The sequence below is a fragment of the Lissotriton helveticus genome, chromosome 7 (assembly GCF_964261635.1).
Source record: "Lissotriton helveticus chromosome 7, aLisHel1.1, whole genome shotgun sequence".
In the NCBI taxonomy this organism is placed as follows: domain Eukaryota; kingdom Metazoa; phylum Chordata; class Amphibia; order Caudata; family Salamandridae; genus Lissotriton; species Lissotriton helveticus.
In genome coordinates this window covers 1,078,957,992-1,078,981,095 of record NC_136068.1, presented here as the reverse complement: position 1 = coordinate 1,078,981,095, position 23,104 = coordinate 1,078,957,992, and the positions used below count along the sequence as shown (strand labels likewise).

Below are 23,104 nucleotides of genomic sequence, written 5' to 3'. Positions count from 1 at the left end.
CCCATTTCTAAATGGCTTGTGCTAGGCGTGACAGTTGGAGAGCGTGTCCCCCTCACCCCCCCGTTTTTGTATTTAATACATAGCTGTCATGTTGACTGTGCAGACTAGGACAGTTCTGCCTATTAGGTGAGTTTGAAAGGTTTTGAGCGCTAGATACATTGACAGTAGCTCTAGGTGATTGATATGAAGGCTCCTGTACTTTAGAGTCCATAATCCTTGGATTGGGTGACTTTGTAGGCGAGCGCCCCAACCAGTGAGCGATAAGTCTGCTGTTGTGTGTCTGTGGAGCAGAGTCTGGAAAGGGCCGTCCTTTGGATATATTTTGTGCGGTCCACCACTGCAGAGAGCGATGGGTGCAGCCGTCTACCAACACTAGATCGGTTAATTGACCCTGTGACTGGTTACACTGACTTGCTAAGCATTCTTGAAGGAGATTCAGGTGTAGTCTTGCATGGGGCAGAATTGTAATGCAAGGCACCATCATGCTTAGCCGTTGCATGAAAACTCTTCCTGGCAATGATTGGTTGGGCTGAAATAGAGTGAGAAGGGACTGAATACTGTGAATCCTGGCTGTATTAGGAGAGTCTAGAACTTTGTGAGCGTCTATCGTGGCTCCCAAATAAGTTTGCATGTTGGAAGGCTGTAGGTGACACTTCAATGCATTCGCTGTAAACCCTAGTTGGTGAAGTATGTGAATAGTGGTTTGAGTGAGTAGGAGACACATTTGATAAGTATTGGCTTTGGTGAGGCAGTTGCCCAGGTATGGGAAGACATGAATTTGTTGTCTTCTCAGATGTGCTACAAATACTACCAGACATTTGGTAAATACCCTGGGAGCAGTGGTGACTCCAAACGGAAGTACTTTGAATTGGTAATGGTGACACGCTTTCATGAATCTGAGGTATTTGCAATGAGAGGGATGAATTGGAATGTGAAAATATGCGTCTTTTAAATCTAGAGTGGACATAAAATTTCCCTGCTGTAGAAGCGGGAGCACTTGTTGAAATATTACCATGTGGAAATGCTCTGACAGTACACAGAAGTTTAGTTCTCTGAGATCTAGAATAGGTCTCAGGGAGCCGTCCTTTTTGGGGATAAAGTACAGGGAGTACACGCCTGTCCCTTGATGCTGTAACGACACAGGTTCTATGGTTCCTTTGCAGAGGCGAGACTGAACTTCTTGCTGAAGTAGATATAAATGTTCTGGTGACATTTTGTGAGAACGTGGTGGTATGTTTGAACGATGATTGTTGGTAAGCTCCAGGCAATAACCATGTTGGATAATTCCTAACTGTAGTGTCTGTAGTGATATATTGCCAAATGGGGAGGAATTGTATAAGACATCCCGACAGGTGTTAGATGATCGGGGGAGGCGTAGGCAAGTCACTGCTTATTGGGGGGAGGGTGAATTACGCAGTGCGGAACCCTTGCCTCAACATTTATTGCAAACACGAAGTACGAACGACAAGGGAAACCACAGAATCAGGGCACAAATACAAGTAAACAAACCAGAGACAGAATACCAGTGGCAGCAGAGGTGCGGGAGGCGGGGGGCGGGCGGGCCACAGAGGGCAGAGGAAAGCGAGGTTCGAGCTACAGGGGAGACCAAGAAATCTGAACACAGATACAGTATACAAGTTCAGAGACAAGAATATGAGTGGCAGCGAGGTGCAGAACAGGAGGCAGGAGCGTCAAGACCAGGTGCGAGCCGGCGGCGCCGGGGGCACAATCTCGGGTCAGGAGGAGACGAGCGGCGTGGGGAGGCGGCCTGGGGACATGGGGAGAATGTGGTAAGAGGTGGAGAAGGGTTAGTACCCACATTTCTCTTTTTGAACGGAATGAATGAAGGTTCTTCTTCTAGCTCAGGTTTGCGTTTTTTAGGTGACTTAGTAAGAACATGTTCTGTATTAGGATTTATATAGAGTTCCTTTTGTTTTGGGTCCGATTTGAGTGTTGGGGCATCTAAAATCTGATTCTGCCACTTTGGAGGCAGTTTTAGATTTCGGCACCGAGGATTTCGGTACCGGGGTGAAATCAGTTTTCGGCGCCGAAGGTTTCGATGCTGAAGGAGGCTATGACTTTAGCGTCAAGGATTTTGGCTCTACAGCGGTTTTCGGCTTCGAGTCTGAAGGTTTTGGGCTCAGTGCCAGTCTTTGGCTGACTCGATCCTGAGCCGGAAGGCTTAGAGACATGTTTCGGTGGCGAGCCGGAGGGCAGGGCATCGGAAACCGAAGACTTTTGTTTCGGCTTAGTTGGATTTAGGGTTAAGGGGTGTTTCGGTACTCATGCTATGTTGATCGTGCAGCAATCCTTCTTCCGACTCGGGAGTCTGATTCTGGAATGGAAGCAAGTTCCTCTTCATCTTCCTCAGCCCCTTGTGCATCTAATTCTTGCTCAGATTCTTCACCAAAGATGTCCGGCGTGTATTAGACGTTTTTACTCTGCATCTTGTGACGTCAAGCCCAACAATCACGGAGCGTTTTCTTCGATTGGAACGATCTGCACACGTCGCAGTCTTCTTTACTGTGCTCCGGAGACAAGCACAAGTTGCACACCTCATGCAAGTCGGTGAGCGGATACATGGCGTGGCACTGAGGCCAGAATTTGAATGGAGTCCGTTCCATCAACTGCAAAATGTGCCGACGCGGTTAGGCTGGACGGCCTTCCAGAAAATCTTCGATCGAAATGAAGGATTTGCTCAACGGATACGATACGCGGAGAAGTGGGATACGCGTTTGAAACAATACCGATGCGGGTAGAGTGGACTGGGCACCGAGGGGAACCCGAAGAAACGGTTTCAAAGTGGAGCGCAGCAATAAACGTCCAAACCCGATGTCAGAATAAAAACAATCTAACAATGGGGTTGATGCTCATGCACACTATCACCGAAAGGAGGAGTCACCTACCCCGTGACTGGAAAGATTTCTTCGAAGAAAAACAACTTGCAAACATACGGACCCAACACTAGATGGCAGGAGTAAGCAAAGCATGTGATCTACAGCTCACATGCCTCGAACATAGCATTTTCTTTCTGTGGATTTGAGAAATAAACAATTGATGTGTTTTTGTGAAGGCTTTTGTGCGTTCCAATTAGTACAGAAGTGCTCGTTTAACATCAAGTGCATGTAAAGCACGTTCTGCCACAGTTTCTGGCTTTGGAAAGAAAACTGGTAACTCTAAACTTTGACTTAACTGGAGAGGTGATGTCACCTTTGGTAGAAACTTTGGGTGTGTGCTTAAACACACTTCATCTGGGAACAGTTGAAAGTATGGTACTTCAATAGTGAGTGTACGTATTTCGCTAACCATTCGTAGAGAGGTTATCGCTACAAGGAAAGCCACTTTCCATGTTAAAAATTGAATTTGACAATTGTGTAGTGGCTCAAATGGTGGCCCCATGAGTCTTGTTAGTACAATGTTTAAGTTCCATAAGGTACAGGAGGTGTTCGAGGTGGAATGATTCATTTAAATCCTTCCATGAAGGCTTTGATGACAGGAATGCGGAAAAGGGATTAGTGATTCCTATTTTTGAAGATATGCTGCAAAGGCTGCTAAATGTAGGCGTATGAAGGTGTATGCTCAATGATCCTTTTGCAAATGTAGCAGATAGCTGATTAGTTCTTGTTCTGTTGGTGAAGAAGGGTTAATGGTTCAGTGAGGCGCAATAGTGCTCAAACGTTTTTATTTTGCAGCATAGCAAGCTCTTGTGGTTGATTTTCTGGCCTCCTTTAGAACATTCATACATTCACGTGGGTAGGTTCAGGTATCCTAACTCTATGACCTCAGGAGCCAGATTGCTAGATTGAATTGTTGAACAATGGGATGTCTCGCCTTGCCCCTGCTGACAGTGAGAAGGTTAGGGTAGTTGGGTAACTTCTCGTGAGGTACTAGGGAGAGCTCCAACAGGGTTGTGCAACATTGTTCCCACGCCCATGTGGAAGCTATGAGTATTAAGGTTACTGAAGTCTGTCTGAATTTCCTGACCACATATGGAATGAGTGAGAGAGGAGGAAAAGCATAAGCAAATGTCTTTGACCAGTTCATACATAGTGCATTCCCCTTGGATTGCGGGTGTAGGTGTCTGGAAGCAAAGCTTTGGCATTTTGAGTTTTTGGCAGTGGCAATAGATCTACTGTGGAGTTCCCCACCAGTGGAAGTATTGCTGTATTAAGAGAGTGTGTATTTCCCACTTGTGGACTCTTTTGTGTGCCTTGCTGAGAAGGTCCACAATGGAGCTGTCCTGTCCTGGTATGTATTGTGCAAGGAGGAGTATTTGGTGACTATTTGCCCATTGCCATTTTGTCTGTGCCAGCTATGATAGTTAGATGAAATGGGTCCCTCCTTCTTTCTGATTGTAATACACTGCAGTCATATTGTCTGTTCGTAGGATATTTTCCCCGTTACGTTTGGTAGGAACGCTATGAGAGCCATTTAGATGGCTAAGAGTTCCAACATGTTGATCTGCTAGAAGGCTTGTCACTGTTTTGACTAGTAAGTGACAATGTGGCTGAAAAAGATCCAGTTGGTTCTGGAGATTGAAAAACCCTTTTTGGATTGGTGTAAATTGCCCCGAGACTGAATCGAGTATCGCTCCTAGGTATGTTGAACTTGGAGCAGCTGGAGATGGGATTTTGTGGCACTGACTGTGAAACCCAATTGGTGTAGTAGGTCGATTGTGCTTTGCATGTCCGTCAGAAATTTGGCTTTGGTTGGACTCTTGATCAGCCAATCGTCTAGATACGGAAAGACATGTATGCTTTCTCTTTGAAATTTTGTAGCTACTACTGCTAAACATTTTGTGAACACTCTTGGTCCCGTTGTTACCCCAAATGGTAGAACTATGAATTAGTAATGACCTCCACTTACCATAAACCATAGATATTTGCTATGTGCAGGGTGGATTGGAATGTGGAAGTACGCATCCTTCAGGTCTAATGCAGACATGAAATCGCCCTTTTGTAGTACCGGGATTACACCTTGCAATTATACCATATGGCAGTGTTGGATAGTAAGTATTGATTGAGTGGGTATAGGTCCAGAAAGGGTCTTAGTGAGCTGTCTTTATTATGAGAAAATAAAAGTAGTAGACTTCTGTGATGTTTGCGTGATGTTTGCGTGGGACTAACTCTATGGCCTGTTTTTGCTTAGTGACTTTACTTCTCCCTTCCGCAGATGCTGTGAATTTAAGATGTGACATTTTGGTGACATATTTGGTGGCTGTTGGATCAGTTCTAGACAATATCCGTTTGATGTAATTGTTGTAGCCGTCCCCCGACAGGTGTTTCGTGGTGGGTGGGGTCAGAGGGTGGAGGGGGGCTGTGGGGAGTAATGCCAAGTCAATAATTTGTTGTTGTAGAGGTGCTCTCGTTGGGGGGAACTTTGTCTCTATTTTTGTAGTTACCTCTATTGTACCCACAACTTCCCCTCTATCCTGGCACCGCAGAAATGGCAATTCATTCTGAGGTGTTGTCTGTAAGGCACCCTTTGATTTTGTTAAGTCGGAGCCCTTTTTGTTTTTTCAGTTGTGTGTCCATAACAGTCCTAAGAGGTTTTCCCCATCAAATGGAACATTGAGAATGTGCTGCTGCGCCTAGGGTTTGAAACCTGTAATGCGTAGCCAAGCATGTCTGCAGAGCATGACAGATATGTTGAGCCCCTAGCATCGGTGTCTGCTCTGTCTAGTGCACACTTGATTGTTGCATTAGGATCTGCTTTCATGGTTATTCCCAAGGTTTGCTCCTGTCATTACTTTTTCTTACTAGTCTGACTGGGATACTGCTAATCAGAACCCCAGTCACTGTGCTCTCTCCCTAAATGTGACTATGATAAATACTTTGGCACCTTCCCAACTGGTGATCCTTTCAAAGTCCCTAGTATATGGTACTAAGTTACCCAGGGCATAGGTACACCAGGTGTCTCCCATGGGCTGTAGTATGTAACGTGCCACTCACGAGAGACCATTCAAACTGTGACTACAGGCCTAACATTGCAGTCTGTGTGAGCTGGAGCTAGCACCACGCACAACAGATATAAGATTCCTTATATATGAGGACACTGAACTTGAAACCTATAAGTCACCCTTAATGTAGGCCTTTAAATCCTGAAGGCAGGGTGCTAGATTATAGGTGGGAGGGTGCCTTGCATGAGCAGGACACCCCCTACAAACCCACACAAGGCTTTGTAAGTGCGGTCAGCCATTTTATACATATAATGGTCATCAAGTAAATTTACAAGTTGATAAACCATATATTGGCTGCACTGAAACCGGTTCTGTTTGGTATCAAACATGTTGGAATCCTACCGCAACATAGATTCCAGTGTTGGATGTAGGATCTAATTTACTGGGAGGCTCCCCTAGGGAGCCCCTCCCTGTATTCCAGGTACAAGCCTTTTAGGGTCTAACAGCAAGCTAGTGCTGCTGCCAACCACAGACCCGTTTCTGCCCTCCTGCTGCTGAGCTCAAGCAGGGGAAGGTAGAACAATAGGTTTTCTGTCTGGCAAGAAACTGAAAAAAGGACTTGGGAGTATCCTCCCCTCTGTCCAGCCCCTCCTCTGGGAGGGATACCTGAATCGCCCCAATCCTTTTCTAAAGGTCCTTAAGGGCTTACCTGTGGCTCTTCAAGTTTGTTGTGGGACAAGATTCAGAGCTGAAAACACTTCCATTTCAATCGTCTAGGCTCCTTGGACATTGTTGTACTTTGTCTGGAATGGAGACTGCAACAAAGAAGACTCCTGCGGCTCCTGGTCTCTTACTCCTGCCAGTCTGTGCCTGTGCTTCATCCAGGTTCTTCTCTAGGCCTGTGGGCATCAAAGACACCTGAAGCAATCCCTCTTTGAGTGAAGGAGTCACTCCCCTGCATCTGTAGGCACTGCAACAATGCGGACTGGTCTGCTGCTCTTGAGGTCCCAAAGACTCTGAAAGGCTCAGCAACAGAGGTGGTAGTTCTGCAACTCCCTCGAGGCCTGCACTGCCTTCTCAGCAAGTTTGAGGCTAGTAGCAATCGTCGGAACTGCTGGAACAGAACCCCTATGCACTGCGCTGACTTGCTGTTGCCAAGGCTTGTTGACTCTGTCCTCCAGAGATCTTCGGGCTAAAAGAAGCTCCAGCATCTCTTGCTACCAAGATCTTCGTCCTCACCACATCCTCTTGCGACTCCCGTGCCTTTGGCCTGTGGGTCCTCTTGAGGTTCTTCTTCGGCTTCAGTGGGCTCCATGCTTGCTCAGGGCCTGTTCTGACTCTCCTATCTTTGGTTAGTCCCCTGGACTTTGCTGGCCCTGACACCGAACCTTCTTCATTTACCATGTCTGTTGTGGTTGTCAAGGATTGTTGGTGCTCCCGCCAGACACCAGCCCCCTCGTTCTCGACTCCCTACGTGGGACAGCTCGTGAACGGCTCCTGGACTGCCACAATGCCGCTTGGTCCTCACAGCTGCAGCAACAAGATCACCGTCAACTCTCCTGCATCTTCCGTCATCAGTGGTCATTAGTCTTCCGTGCCTCCTGGTCACTCTTGAGGGCCATAGACTCTGTCCCCTCTACTTGCAGGTACTTCTCTTCTTGGATTCCACCAGACTCTTTCACCTTCTTAGCCAGAGGCCTCTTCACTGAAGTCCTCCATTGTGGTCTCCAGCAGTTTCCGAAGTCACTTCGCATCTATGCACTTAGCTTCCATGGTGTACTTATCCTAGTTTCTGTGGTATCCACTGGTGAGGTGACTCTCCAACTTTACATCTTCCACTGGGTTTCTTCAGGGTCTACTGGGAAGGGTACTTCTTCAAAACTGCAACCCCGACTTCCCCAATGTCTAGCATTGATTATGCAGCTGTGTTTCCCCTCTGCAAATATTGTGTGTAGGTTGTTGATATCTCCGGGTAGGAGGTATACCAATGTGTTAGTGGGTATGTATAATAAGGAAAATGCTACTTACCAGCACGCATCTGTTCTTGGCATGTAGAGCTGCAGATTCACACACTGCAAAGATCGCCATCTGGTGTTGGGCCCGGATGTTTGCACTTGTTTTTGTATTGGAAAAGTCTTTGGAAGTCACGAGATAGGTGACTCCTCCTTTGGACAATAGTGCGCATGGGCATCAGCTCCATCTTCAGATTGTTTTTTAGCCAGCAGGGAAATTATAGAGTTTTGTGAGAAACAGAAAAGATGCCCATGTATGCTGTATCTAAATAAGACAATACTAGAACAGATAAAGGTAGTCGGGGAGGTGGGTGGGCGTGTGGGGATCTGCAGCTCTACATACCAAGAACAGATGCATACTGGTAAGTAGCATTTTCCGTTCCAGGCATATGAGCTGCAGATCACACACTGTGCATAGTTTGTATAGCAGTACCCTTCCCTAGCGGCGACCACCAGTATCTGTTGCAGTAGTTTAAAATAGTGTTTTGAGTACAGCCTGGCCCAAACTAGCTTGTTGTTTTGTTTGCATATCTACACAATAGTGTTTTGTGAATGTGTGCAGTGTAGACCATGTAGCTGCTTTGCAGATGTCTTCTAAGGGAATGTTCCCTAAAAATGCTGTTGAAGCCCTATATTTCGGGTAGAATGCGCTTTAGGGGATATAGGTAATGCACGTTTTGCTTTGTGATAGCAAATTTGTATGCATTTGACAATCCACCTTGCAATTCCAGATTTTGATATGGGGTTGCCTTTTATGTGGTGGTGGTGAGACACGAAAAGTTGTTTTGTCTTGCGAAAAGGTTTTGTTCTTTCAATGTAATAAAGGGGTGCTATTTTTACATCTAGAGTATGAAGAGCTCTTTCTGCAACTGTTTGTGGTTGCGAGACGAATACTGGCAACTCCACAGACTGATTGAGGTGAAAGGGAGAAATAACCTTAGGGAGGATTTGTGGATTTGTTTTGAGAACCACTTTGTTATAATGGAGTTGTAAAAATGGTTCTCGAATGGAGAGTGCCTGTAGCTCACTGACTCTTCTAAGGGAAGTAATGGTCACCAGGAAAGCGACTTTCCATGTTAGAAATTGTAACTCGCATTTGTGCAGAGGTTCGAATGGGGAGCCCATTAGTCTTGTGAGAACAATGTTTTAATTCCACACAGGTGAGGGTGGTACCCTTGGAGGAATTTTTCTTTTGAGGCCTTCCATAAATGCTTTGATGGTAGGTACCCTGAATAGCGACAAGTGTTGTCTATTTTGTAGGTAGCAGCTATGGCAGCGAGGTGTAACCTAATAGATGTGTATGCTAGATTACACCTTTGGAGATGTAGTAGAACTTATGATGTGTTGGATATACACACCTATAGGATTGATGGTTTTGTTGTAACAATATAAATATCACAATTCTTTCCCACTTGGCTGTACAGCAGACACTAGTGGTGGGGCATCTAGCTTTTCTGATAACATTCATACAGTCAGGTGGAAGGTTAAGGTAACCAAACTCAAAGACCTCAGGAGCCAGATCGCTAGGTTGAGTTGTGCTGGGTCCGGGTGTCTGATCTCTCCACGGTTCTGGGTTAAGAGGCGTGGGGAGAGGTGTAGTTTTTGGTGCGGGACTACAGATAGTTCCAGTAATGTGGTGTCCCATGGTTGTCTGGCCCATGTTGGAGCAACTAGGATGAGAGTCAGTGAGTGTTGCTGCAATTTGTGCACCACCAGTGGAATGAGTGGGAGAGGCGGAAAAGCGTACGCAAATCTGCCTGACCAATTCATCCATATTGCATTGCCTTTGGACAGTGGGTGTGGATATCTGGCGGCGAAGCTTGGGCATTTGCCGTTTTTGTGTGTGGGGAAGAGATCTATCTCTGGCTGTGCCCACATGTGGAAAAATGGTTGAAGAACTTGCAGATGAAGTTCCCACTCATGAATCTGCTGCGTCTGACGACTTAACAGATCTGCTATGTTGTTCTGAACTCCTGGAATGTGTTGGGCTAGGAGAAACATAGCCCATCTGCATATGCTTTGTGCTAGTTGAGAGCTGTAGGGAGTGTGTCCCTCCTGGTTTCTGTATGTAGTACATTGCTGTCATGTAGTCAGTGTGGACTAGGATAGCTTTGCCTGTTATTTGTTTCTGGAATGACTTTAACGCCAGAAATATGGCTAGTAACTCCAGGTGATTGATGTGGAGCAACCTTTGTTGAGGCTTCCACGTGCCCTGTATGGTGTAATGTAATATATGAGCTACCCAGCCGGAGAGCGATGCGTCCGCTGTTAGCACAATCTGTGGAACCGGCTCGATAAACGGTCGCCCCTTGGAAAGGTTTTGGGTGTTCCACCATTGCAGAGAACTATGTGTGCGGCCGTCCACCAACACCAGATCTGTCAGCAGACCATGAGCCTGCTTCCACTGACGTGCTAAGCATTCCTGTAGGGGACGCATCTGGAGTCTTGCGTGAGGTACTATAAAGATGCAAGAGGCCATCATCCCTATCAACTGTATGAACACTGGAGCTGGAAGAGAGTGTTGCGGCTGAAATGTTATGAGGCTTTGTATGCTTGCCATCCTGGTTGGACTGAAATATGCAAGTACTTTTGAGGTGTTTATTGTGGCACTGAGGTATTGTTTAGGGGTCTGAGGTCAAAATGGGTCTCAGAGGGCCGTCCTTCTTCGGGATGAGAAAGTACAGGGAGTAAACCCCTATGTTTTGTTGATGCAGGGGAACTGGTTCTATTGCATGTTTTAGTAGGAGGGAAAGTATTTCTTGCTTTAGCAGCGATAAATGTTCTGGTGACATTGGGCGCTGTCTGGGTGGTATGTTTGGAGGGATAGAGGTGAGTTCTAGACAATGACCTGATTGAACGATTTGTGTTACCTACCTGTCTGTAGTGATGTTGTTACAGACAGGTAGGAATTGTAGCAATCTTTCCCCGACCGGAGTGGAATGGTCCGGGGGGAGTGGAGGGAAGTCATTGGGTAGGGGTGGAGGCAGAGCGAGTATTGTTGGTTTTGCCTCTACCTTTGTTATTTCCTCTGTAGCCCCCTCTTTGATAACCTCTGGTGAATGAGGTCTGGGTGGGATTTTTATAAGACGTGGAGGGGTTGTTAGAGGAACAGCCTCTGGAGGTGCCCTTGTAAGAGGAGCCACAAAAAGAACGTCTGGGAGCTTGCGATTGCAAGGCTCCCATTGATTTAGCCGTGTCGGTGTCTTTTTTCATCTTTTCTAGAGATTAACCCACAGCAGGGCTGAATAGGGGTTCCTGATCAAATGGCTGGTTAAGTATTGGAGTTTGTTCTTCTGGTTTGAAACCAGAAATACGCAGCCATGCATGTCTACATAGAAGGACACTTGTGTTAATGGCTCGTGAGGCGGTGTCTGCCATGTCTAGAGCGCAACCAATGGAGGTGTTTGTTATGAGTTTGCCCTCCTGTATGAGGTCGTTGGACTTGGTTTTGCATTTGTCAGGAAGGTGTTGCAATAGGGTCTCTAGCTCGTCATAGTGTGCCAACAAAGCTTGTGTATTGGCGATTCGCCATATGTTGGTTGCTTGTGACACTAAGTTTTGATTCCTTGTCGGGAGGTGGAGCATCCCCTGATGTTTGTGAGTTTGCCCTCCGTCTGGCATTGAGACCACTAACAAATCCAATGGTATTTGTCCCTTGATGTAAACCGGGTCTGCTGGGGCAGATTTGTATTTTTTTTCTATCCTGGGGTTAATAACCCTAGCCTTAACAGGATCTTTGAACACCTCAGGTGCATGTTTGATTACCCCTTTTAACATAGGGAGAACAGAAGTGGACCTTTGTGATGTATCGAAAGTGTCCATTAACAAATCCTCCTCCACAGGGTCTGTATGTAAATTTACCCCGTGGTATTGTGCAGCTCTATGAAGGAGCTGGGTGAAACCTATAGTATCCTCTGGAGGGGAAGGTCTAGAGGGATAGATGTCATCTTGTAGTACATTAGGGACATCTGGTGTATTATAATAGTTCCATGGGTCTGGGGTGTAAGGTGGACTAGGATTCCCTAGTGGTTCATCGCCTGTACCCTCCCCCTGTCATCAGAGGTGTTATTATCATCCACTGGTGGGGGAGATGGTGGGGGGAGTGGAGATGGTGTAGGGGAGTGATGTGGCAGGGGAGGTGGAGGTGGAGAAGGAATTCTGAGAGGAGATGTTGCAATTTCTCTCTTCTTTGGTGGACATGAAGCCGGTAGAGGCATGTCCATTGGTCTTTTTTAGAGCTGAGAGTTAGTTGACCTGTTGTGGGTCTTTTAGCAGAGTTTTTTGGGTTGGATCCGGTTTAAAAATCTCTTCTGGTTGAGGCTGTTCTTTTGGCACCAATTTTTTCGATTCTGAAGGATTGCGTGGCACCGAAGCTGGAGAAGATTTATGCTCTTTTGGCTTGGAAGCGTGAGATATTTTAGTCTCTGAAGGAGCCTGTTTAACTGGTTCTTTTTTGGTTCCGAGGGTTTTTTCGGCTCCGAAGGTTGAGCATCTGTACTTTTTGGAAGTTGTTTTTTACTCGGTTCTGAAGACTTTTTGGGAGTCGTGGGGTTGGTGCCAGTAGGTTTCGGTGCAGAGTGCGTCGATGTGGAGGCAGTGGTCGGCACAGAGGAGGAGGGCAGTTTCTTTTTGCGTGCCGGGGTTTTGGTTTCGGCACCGACGGCAGGCTGACTCGATCCAGAGTGGCCTGAAGGCTTATTCGTGGACTTCTTTGCCGGGCCCGAAGGCAGGGCGTGAGAAGTTTTGCCCCAGTGTGCACCTAGGCCCAAAGGTGAAGGTGTTACCGAATGAAGCCTTTTTCAGTGGTAGGGGAAGGGGGTCGGGGTCGACGTCACTACTTACGACCCGCTGCCCAGGAGTGATGTCTTCGACTTCTGAGTCATTGGCTTCGGAGGCGCTGACAACACCTTCTTCGACCCGCTCCTGCTCTGGTACATAGACGCCCTCCTGGAAGATGTTGTCGGGAATGGATGTCGACGAGCGAGGCATTCTTTTTCGAGCTCGACAATCCTGAATGGTTTTCTTGGAGCGGAAAGAGGCACAAGCTGGGCAGTCTCTGGCTTTGTGCTCTGGTGAAAGGCAGAGGTTACACACCTCATGAAGGTCTGTGTGTGGAAACTTCGATCCACATTGAGGACACTTTTTAAAAGGAGTCCTTTCCATGAGCCAGATGTAATGGCCTAGGTAGGCTTGAAGGCCTTAGTCGACAACCGGAATCTAGGACTTCGTAATTGAAGAGATGCGCGACGACTAGGGATCGCGATCGAAACAATACCGGAGAAAGGGTGAAGGATTGCGCGTTGAAAGTTGTATCGGTAAGAGCACCGAACTGGAGCGCGATAAACACATCCGAGCCCGATGGCGGAAAAAAACAATCTGAAGATGGAGCCGATGCCCGTGCGCACTATGGTCCAAAGGTGAGTCACCTATCTTGTGACTTCCAAAGACTTCTCCAATACAAAAATAAGTGCAAACATCCGGGCCCAACACCAGATGGCAATCTATGCACAGTGTGTGATCTGCAGCTCATATGCCTCGAACATAGAACTATAATTATAACTACACTGCGTAGTTCATTTTCGTTTAAACTACACTACATGATTAGTTCGAGTAAAACAAGCTGCTTAACACTCCTTCTGGACTAAGCCTGAAGGCTGCTCTCCACAGCTACCACTTAGATTGCTTTCTATGGTTGTCTAAAACCACTAACATCACCATAAGGGGTGTCCAGATTAGTACAGGGTGCTTCACTTAAATAAGTGTGCACCATACACTAAGCCAGCCTCCTGCACTAGGTCTTTGCCTCACGTCTTATATTCGTGTGGGAGATGTTGCATGAATTCTTGCATTTCATCCTAGGTAGCCCTGTTATATCATGAGACCCAGACACAGGAATCAGCTTGGGCGATGTGGGCCCCTCTACATGTACCAGTTTGTCCCTGGATGATGAATCGGACCAACTTAGTGGAGGCTGGTGATGACCACCATGCCTCCTACCAGACCACTGGTCTCCACCTCGGTGTGCTCCAGGGTGTGCGCCAGGGATTCATCCCTACAGGTCTGAAGTGTCTTTTTATTTCTGAATAATGCATAGGCCTCACACTCGTCTTCTTTATGCTCTGGGGATAAGCACAAATGAAACACTTTGTGCATGTCAAAGTGTGAGTATTTGGCCTCACACTGAGGGCACAGTTGAAAGAGATCCTTCTTTGTCTCCATCACCCGGATATGGGCATTCTCAACGGGCATGTGTGTGTTGATCGCAGGGTAGTAGGTCCCCGGCGTCTAAGATCTGTTGGTGTCATACTCGGGATCTCCGGTCGCGGTTTCTCTGTACCGTAGACAGCCTTGAATGCTTTGGAGCTCCAACACAGTCCATCCAAGTCCAATGGAGGACGTTTTTTTTCGAATACAGGAACAGCTGAACATACGCAATACCTCAAAGGGGAGGAGAGACTATGCCAATCATAAAACGTACTCAATAAAAATAACTTGCAAAGTCTGAACCCAACAGTAGGTGGCAGGAGTATGCATAGCATGTGTATCTGCAGCCAACACATGCTAAAAATATAACCTTTTTATTCTGATGGATATTTCAAACTGCAGATTCCTCACCTTCAGAATAGACACCAACAGAGAACCTCCCAGGGTGGAGGGTCTCTAAAATGGACTCAGACCAAAACGTCCTGCAGGACCCCATGGGTCAAGTTCCTTAACCATCAATAATGGCTGTCAAGGCAGTAGTACTTTGTGAACGTTTGTATGGCTGCCCACTTTGTAACCTTTTGTTGAGGTACTCTGCATGCCAACAAAGTGATAGCAGCATTGCCTCTAACGGAGACTTACATAAAGACTTTGACCGCAGCAAGGACCTGTCATAGAACCGTCCTAAGGAGTGCACTCTTATCTCTGATTGGGACTAGCCAAGCACCTTCTGGAGTTCTTCGCTGTGCTACTTCGCCTCACGTTCCCGGATTGCCTTTGGGTTCATCAAGGCATATTCTTCACACATCTTAGAGTAGTATCTTGAGCCCATATACCAAAGGCATATCTTGTGCAGTTCGACCACAGAAATTTGCTTGCAACAGTCAAACCCTGTTGTTTTTGGAGGGACATTGTTACACTGTATGCTGGTTGTAATTTGAATGAAAAGTCCCATCAACGGAAGGAGAAAAGAGGAGCAGTGCTCTGGATCCATGGTTGAAGGAGCAGAAAGAAAGTAACTAATATCAGCATGCAGGTGTGGCACTTATATGCAGTGCCGTTCTTCACTTCCGGATTAATTGAAGTCAAATTGGAGCTGCACAGGAGACCTGCTGTGTGAAAAGCTTTCAAATTCAGTCTTGCACCTGGGAATATTCTATACATGAATCCGCGGATTTAAGTATTCATCAGAATATTATTTATTGAATTGCTTACATTATTTTCAATTACTATATTATTTTAGGAGTACATATTTTAAATTATTTTGCTTAAATGATTTGTAAATAAATGAATTTTTACATTTGACTGTAGAAATAAGTGAATAAATTAGTTCTTTTGACATGACTAATATATATATATATATATATATATATATATATATATATATATATATATATATATATGTACATACATATACACACACACATATATATAATGCACCTACCTGCAATGTAAAAAGCCCATGAAGTAAAACAATAAAATATACCTGCAATGTAAACACTCCCAGTGCACTAACCTGTGATGTAACGTCCTTCCGGATGTACTTGCCTGCGATGTAACATACCATCAAGTGCAAAGTAACGGTATACCATTCAGGGTACATGGCAGAGGATTTCTTGATAAGAATACAATGCAACACATAAGTAGATAGGGTGTGGGGGGTGGGGGGGTGGAGGGTTGTACAGGAGGGAAACCAAAATTATGAAAAGTCTGGTACCCAAGCTCTTTCGAGACAGTAACGCGGTAGTCATCAGGAAGTTGCATTTTGCACAAGGGACAATTCATCCGTACTGGAGTTAGCCACTGCTTGATGCAGTCCAGACAATACATGTGATAACAAGGCAAGATGATTGGTGGCTCTGGGTCCCCCAGGCATATCGGACATACTTGTAGACCAAACCTGAATTCATAATAGAAGAGAGGTGCAAATTAGTAAAGGACCAACATAAAAATGCAGCAAAGAAAGGAGTGACTGGTCTCATCTAACAAGAAATATTTATACATAGCCCAGACCACCATTCATGCTATTAGCTTACTAAGCTTCAAATTAATTTAGACTGACTTTGCAATTGTCACCAGTGGATTTTAGACTCAAATGCACCCTTACAATTTTTCTTCACGTATCAAACCTTCTTCATATACCATTGGCCAATTCACAAATACAACAAAGCAGGTACATATTAAACTCACTCAATATATATATTCTCATGACAGGTCTGCCATTATCTGAACACTGGCACATGACAGGACCATGGTGGCATTAGGAACTGTCCAGCATCTACCTATATTTTCCAACGATTAACTCCTCAAGTGGGGAGTTTGGGGACAGGAAGTTTACTCTCAGCGCATGGGAGATATATAGGTTTTCTCCTGTCCGGTATCACCATGCATTGCGGACCTAGGCAGAGAGAAAAAAAACACAGAACACACAGTCTGAAGACCTGCCTAAAAAGGTCAAGGATTCTGACGCTATGTCTGTGGTTAGGTGCCAGTGGTTGCTCCAACATGCTTGCTTCTGCAACTATTCTGCATGCCTAAAATGAGGTGTGGAATAGAATAGGTGGCAGGGCAGAGCATCTGTTTATTTTTGTCAGATGCTCTGTTTTCACCAACCCCTAATTGCGGCTCTAAGTTTGACAAAGCATTTTGTAGAGGAGAGGAAATTGCCTGTAGGCAAAGTTCCCCAAAAATGAAGTGAGGGTTATAAGGAACAGCCATATGCTGCCCAAAGAGAGAAGTTTAAAACTAGGACTTGAAGTCCTATTCCTAAGTTTGTCATTTATAAATGATAAAACCTCACTGAAAGAGAAATAGCCCCCACCAGTGAAAACATATAAACACTGAAAAAAACATATGCACAACCACAAACTAAAAGCCATTCAAAGTAAGAAAAGAGAGAGTGAAAGAGTCTTTTTGTTTTCTTCCTGAAGGGACCAATACAATGTAACTTTGTTATAAAAGCTAGCAGTAAGAAATACTGGGCTAACATTATTCTGCTTGAGTTTTGATGTTTAGGGACGCCACAAAAATATTGTTTTTTCTTCCTTTTGCTTTTTTCAGTTTTGTGGTCTTTGATCTAGAGATGCAGGGTTTAGAAGCATGTTTTAGGTCTTGTTTAATTATTTTATATACTGTAAAGAATCAGGAAATATCAAAAACATATTTGATATTTTGGCTGCATTTTATACTTTCACTGATAGGTAAAATGGCTGGTTTCATTAGAATCTTTCCTAATATGTGTCATCACATTTACCCACAGAGAATGGGTAAAAACCCTTAATACTTCAATCAATCAATCAATCAATCAAGTCATTTGTAGAGCGCACTACTCACCCGTAGGGTCTCAAGGCGCTGGGAGGGGGGGGGGGTGCCGCTACTGCTCGAACAGCCAGGTCTTGAGCTTCTTCCTGAAGGAGAGGTGGTCTTGGGTCAGGCGCAGATTGGTCGGAAGTGAGTTCCAGGTCTTGGCTGCCAGGTAGGAGAAGGATCTTCCTCCTGTTGTCGCTCTTCGGATGCGGGGGACGGCGGCGAGGGCGTGGTTGGTTGATCTGAGGAGGCGCTTGGGAGTGTAGAAGCTGATCCGGTTGTTGAGGTAGCTCGGGCCTTGGTCGTGTAGGGCTTTGTGCGCGTGGGTGAGGAGCCGGAAGGTGATTCTCTTGTTGACCGGGAGCCAGTGCAGATCTCTCAGGTGTCCGGTGATGTGGCTGCGTCGGGGGATGTCGAGGATGAGTCTCGCCGAGGCGTTCTGGATCCGCTGGAGTCTCTTCTGGAGTTTGGCCGTGGTTCCGGCGTAGAGGGCGTTGCCGTAGTCCAGTCGGCTGGTGACGAGGGCTTGGGTGACCGTCTTCCTCGTCTCGGTGGGGATCCACCGGAAGATCTTACGTAGCATGCGCAGGATGTTGAAGCATGACGAGGAGACGGCGTTGACTTGTCTGGTCATGGAGAGGGAGGAGTCCAGGATGAAGCCCAGGTTGCGTGCGTGGTCCGTCGGTTTGGGTGCGGTGCCCAGGGCGGGGGGCCACCAGGAGTCGTCCCAGGCGGAGGGCGTGGAGCCCAGGATGAGGACCTCCGTCTTGTCTGAGTTCAGTTTCAGGCGGCTGGTCGTCATCCATTCGGCTACGTCTCTCATCCCTTCGTGCAGGTTGGCTCTGGCGGTGGCGGGGTCGTTGGTCAGGGAGAGGATCAGCTGGGTGTCGTCGGCGTAGGAGATGATGTTCAGGTTGTGTTGGCGTGCGATGGCCGCGAGGGGGCTCATGTAGACGTTGAAGAGGGTTGGGCTCAGCGAGGATCCTTGGGGTACGCCGCAGATGACTTTGGTGGCCTCTGACTTGTACGGTGGTAGGCGGACTCTTTGTGTTCTTCCGCCGAGGAAGGAGGTGATCCATTCCAGTGCCTTCTCCTGGATTCCGATGTTGCTGAGGCGCTGTACTAGGGTGCGGTGGCAGACAGTGTCGAAAGCCGCGGAGAGGTCCAGGAGGATGAGGGCCGCTGTTTCTCCGTTGTCCATCAGAGTTCGAAGGTCGTCGGTGGCGGCGATGAGGGCGGTCTCCGTGCTGTGGTTCGCTCGGAAGCCGGACTGTGAGGGGTCGAGGGATCCATTCGTCTCGAGGAAGGCGGCCAGCTGTTTGTTGACGGTCTTCTCGATGACTTTGGCCGGGAACGGGAGGAGCGAGATGGGACGGTAGTTCTTGAGGTCGGTGGGGTCTGCTGTGGGTTTCTTGAGGAGAGCGCTGATTTCGGCGTGCTTCCAGCTCTCAGGGAAGGTGGCGGAGTCGAAGGAGGTGTTGATGATGTCCCGCAGGTGGGGTGCGAGGACAGCGTCGGCCTTGTTGAAGACGTGGTGAGGGCAGGGGTCAGTCGGAGATCCGGAATGGATGGAGTTCATGGTGCGGATGGTGTCTTCGGTGCTGATCGGGGTCCAGGTGCGGAGGGTGGTGGATGGTGGAGTCGTTGCGGTTGTGGCTTGCGTTGGTTGGTTGTTGAAGCTGTTGTGTATGTCCGTGATTTTGTTGTGGAAGTAGGACGCGAGGGAGTTGCAGAGGTCTTGCGACGGGGTGATGTCGTTGTTTCCGGCGTTGGGGTTGGAGAGCTCTTTCACGATGTTGAAGAGTTCCTTGCAGTTGTGTGCGTTGTTGTCCAGCCGGTCCTTGTATGCGTTTTTCTTGGTGGCGCGGATCAGTTGGTGGTGTTTCCGGGTGGCGAGTTTGAGGGTGGCCATGTTGTCCGTCGTTGGTTCCCTTCTCCAGGCTTTCTCGAGGGCTCGACAGTTCTTCTTGGAGCACTTGAGTTCGTCGGTGAACCATGGTGTTTTTCTGCTGCAGGATCTGCTGGGCGGGGTCCTCAGAGGGGCGAGTTCGTCCGCGCAGTTGCTGATCCACTTCGTGAGGTTGTCGGCGGCCTGGCTGGGGTTCGCTGAGTTGGCGGGAGGGTGCTGGCTCAGGGAGGCGGTGAGCTGGTCGGCTGTGATCTTGTTCCAGCTTCTTCGAGCAACCTGTTGCTGGAGGTGGTGGATCGTCGTTCTTCTGAAGGTGAAGTGGACGCAGCTGTGGTCCGTCCAGTGGAGTCCTGTTGCGTGGCTGAAGGTGACGTCTTTGCTGGAAGAGAAGACGGCGTCGAGTGTGTGTCCGGCGAGGTGGGTGGGGGTGGTCACCAGTTGCTTGAGTCCGAGGTTGTCGAGGTTGTCGAGCAGGGTGGTGGTGTTGCGGTCGTTGTTGTTCTCCAGGTGGAAGTTGAGGTCCCCCAGGAGGATGTAGTCGGCGGAGGGGAGAGCGTGCGGGCTGACGAAGTCGGCGATGTCCTCGCTGAATCGTGTGCGTGGTCCCGGGGGTCGGTAGATCAGGGTGCCTCTGAGGGTGGTCTTCGGGTTGGTGTGGATCTGGAAGTGCAGGTGTTCAGCGGTGGTGAGGGTGTCGTCGGTGTTGGTCGTGATGCGGATGGTGTCTCTGTGGATGATGGCGATGCCTCCTCCGGTCTGGTTGTCGCGGTCCCTCCGGGTGATCTTGTAGCCCTCTGGGATGGCGATGGCGATGTCTGGGGCTGAGGAGGCGTTCATCCAGGTCTCGGTGATGAAGGCAACGTCGGGGGCGGTGGTGTCGAGCAGGTTCCAGAGTTCTACGGCGTGTCTGTGGACGGAGCGGGTGTTGAGCAGGATGCACTTGAGGTGGGTGCTGCTGGAGTTCGGCTTGGCGGGTGCAGGGAAGGTCCGGATGCAGGTGAACTTGCAGGCGAGGCAACTGAAGGGTCCGTGGGTGTGCTTCGGGGCAGCTCGGTGACATCCTGGGATGTGGCCGGTGTTGAGTGCGACGAGGTCGGAGGCGCTGTAGGATCGTCGGGTCGGCTTCCGTCGGTGGGGGCCAGGGGTCCTGGCGCTGGGCGCGGGCCAGGCGCGGACGGGCGCAGACGGGCTTACCTTTGGCGCGCCTTCGGCGCACAATCGGCGCGCCCGCTGCGCGTCAACGCTGCGCGTTCGCACGGTCGCCATTTAAGGCCAAGTGCGCGGGTGGGCGGGGCAGCTGGGAGGCGGGAGCGGGGAGGGAAACAGAAGAAAAAAGGGGCGGGGCTAAGGCGGTGGCGGGAAGCGGGAGCGGGGGGCGGCGAGATGGGCAGATGCGAAGACAAGCACAAATGTAGGCCAAAAAACGGGGAAAAGGCAGAGAAACACGAGGCAAACAAGCACAAATGCAGGCAAAAAACGGGGAAAAAGGCAGAGAAACACGAGGCAAACAAGCACAAATGCTGGCAAAAAACGGGGAAAAAGGCAGAGAAACACGAGGCAAACAAGCACAAATGCTGGCAAAAAACGGGGAAAACCAAAGAGAGCGCTCAGGGCGGCAGCGAGGCCGGCGCTGAGACAGAGGCAGGCACTGGGGGCACACGCAGCAGCTGGTGGCCGTGCGGCGCGGGGGTGTCCCACAAGTGGGTCACACTCACCTGCGTCGCACGGTCGCCATTTAAGGCCAAGTGCGCGGGTGGGCGGGGCAGCTGGGAGGCGGGAGCGGGGAGGGAAACAGAAGAAAAAAGGGGCGGGGCTAAGGCGGTGGCGGGAAGCGGGAGCGGGGGGCGGCGAGATGGGCAGATGCGAAGACAAGCACAAATGTAGGCCAAAAAACGGGGAAAAGGCAGAGAAACACGAGGCAAACAAGCACAAATGCAGGCAAAAAACGGGGAAAAAGGCAGAGAAACACGAGGCAAACAAGCACAAATGCAGGCAAAAAACGGGGAAAAAGGCAGAGAAACACGAGGCAAACAAGCACAAATGCAGGCAAAAAACGGGGAAAAAGGCAGAGAAACACGAGGCAAACAAGCACAAATGCAGGCAAAAAACGGGGAAAAAGGCAGAGAAACACGAGGCAAACAAGCACAAATGCAGGCAAAAAACGGGGAAAAAGGCAGAGAAACACGAGGCAAACAAGCACAAATGCTGGCAAAAAACGGGGAAAAAGGCAGAGAAACACGAGGCAAACAAGCACAAATGCTGGCAAAAAACGGGGAAAACCAAAGAGAGCGCTCAGGGCGGCAGCGAGGCCGGCGCTGAGACAGAGGCAGGCACTGGGGGCACACGCAGCAGCTGGTGGCCGTGCGGCGCGGGGGTGTCCCACAAGTGGGTCACACTCACCTGCGTCGCACGGTCGCCATTTAAGGCCAAGTGCGCGGGTGGGCGGGGCAGCTGGGAGGCGGGAGCGGGGAGGGAAACAGAAGAAAAAAGGGGCGGGGCTAAGGCGGTGGCGGGAAGCGGGAGCGGGGGGCGGCGAGATGGGCAGATGCGAAGACAAGCACAAATGTAGGCCAAAAAACGGGGAAAAGGCAGAGAAACACGAGGCAAACAAGCACAAATGCAGGCAAAAAACGGGGAAAAAGGCAGAGAAACACGAGGCAAACAAGCACAAATGCAGGCAAAAAACGGGGAAAAAGGCAGAGAAACACGAGGCAAACAAGCACAAATGCAGGCAAAAAACGGGGAAAAAGGCAGAGAAACACGAGGCAAACAAGCACAAATGCAGGCAAAAAACGGGGAAAAAGGCAGAGAAACACGAGGCAAACAAGCACAAATGCTGGCAAAAAACGGGGAAAAAGGCAGAGAAACACGAGGCAAACAAGCACAAATGCTGGCAAAAAACGGGGAAAACCAAAGAGAGCGCTCAGGGCGGCAGCGAGGCCGGCGCTGAGACAGAGGCAGGCACTGGGGGCACACGCAGCAGCTGGTGGCCGTGCGGCGCGGGGGTGTCCCACAGTACAGTACAGTACTTCAACCCCCAGTTTCTAGTGGGTCAGTATTGATAATAGGTGAATTGCCAACGCCTCAGGCTTTAAAAGTCAATGCAAGGTATAGTGGCAAATATATGTAAAAAGAGCGCTATCACCAAGCATCTGGGACAGAGGTGAAAACCATGACACTAGACTTTTGGAAAACATGGAACGCGGTGTCACTTGGAATGCTCTGCAAAAAAGGTTCTTTCCAAGTTCAACAAAGATTGGAGTGATATTGTTTGTATTTGCATTGATTCATCTACGTATATGAAAAAGTTGTGATGACCTGTCAAAATTGATACCAGAGCTGAAGTAATTCCCTGTAAGAGATTCTTGCCACTTGTTTGATGGTATGCTGAAAGCATCTTTACAATCTCCAGAGTTAATGAATGATGCTATTGACTTTTTAGTCCATTCTGGTGCACGGTTTTCTTATGCACAGGAACTATAATGCAAATCTTTATAATATTGTGCTTTGTGTGGCATCAAAGAAAGAGTCATCCCAACTGGGTGCCTTAGCTCATGGTACTCAGTCCAAGGGGCTATGAATGCTATATTATCCATGTGGCAACCAATTACAGAATTTTTGCTGAGTGATGATGCCAAAGGCAAGAAATGTGAGTATCTTTGGTTGCATATTGCTAATGATGTGAAAAAAGTACAGTCTACTGCATCATTTTTACAGGAATACATAACTGCTGTAGTGGCCATAATAAAAAAAACTAGGAGTCTGAAAAAACGC

The 23,104-nt window shown here is 48.3% G+C and overlaps 1 protein-coding gene across 2 annotated transcripts in view; it reads right to left on the bottom strand.

Moving 5' to 3' along the window:
• RNF213 (ring finger protein 213) overlaps window positions 1-23,104 on the bottom strand; it is a 2,973,532-nt gene that overhangs the window by 695,719 nt on the left and 2,254,709 nt on the right. For both annotated transcript variants that reach the window (XM_078654076.1, XM_078654077.1), the window contains exon 42: window positions 15,833-16,015. In XM_078654076.1, the coding sequence (XP_078510202.1) occupies window positions 15,833-16,015 (183 nt within the window). The remainder of the gene's footprint in view (window positions 1-15,832; window positions 16,016-23,104) is intronic.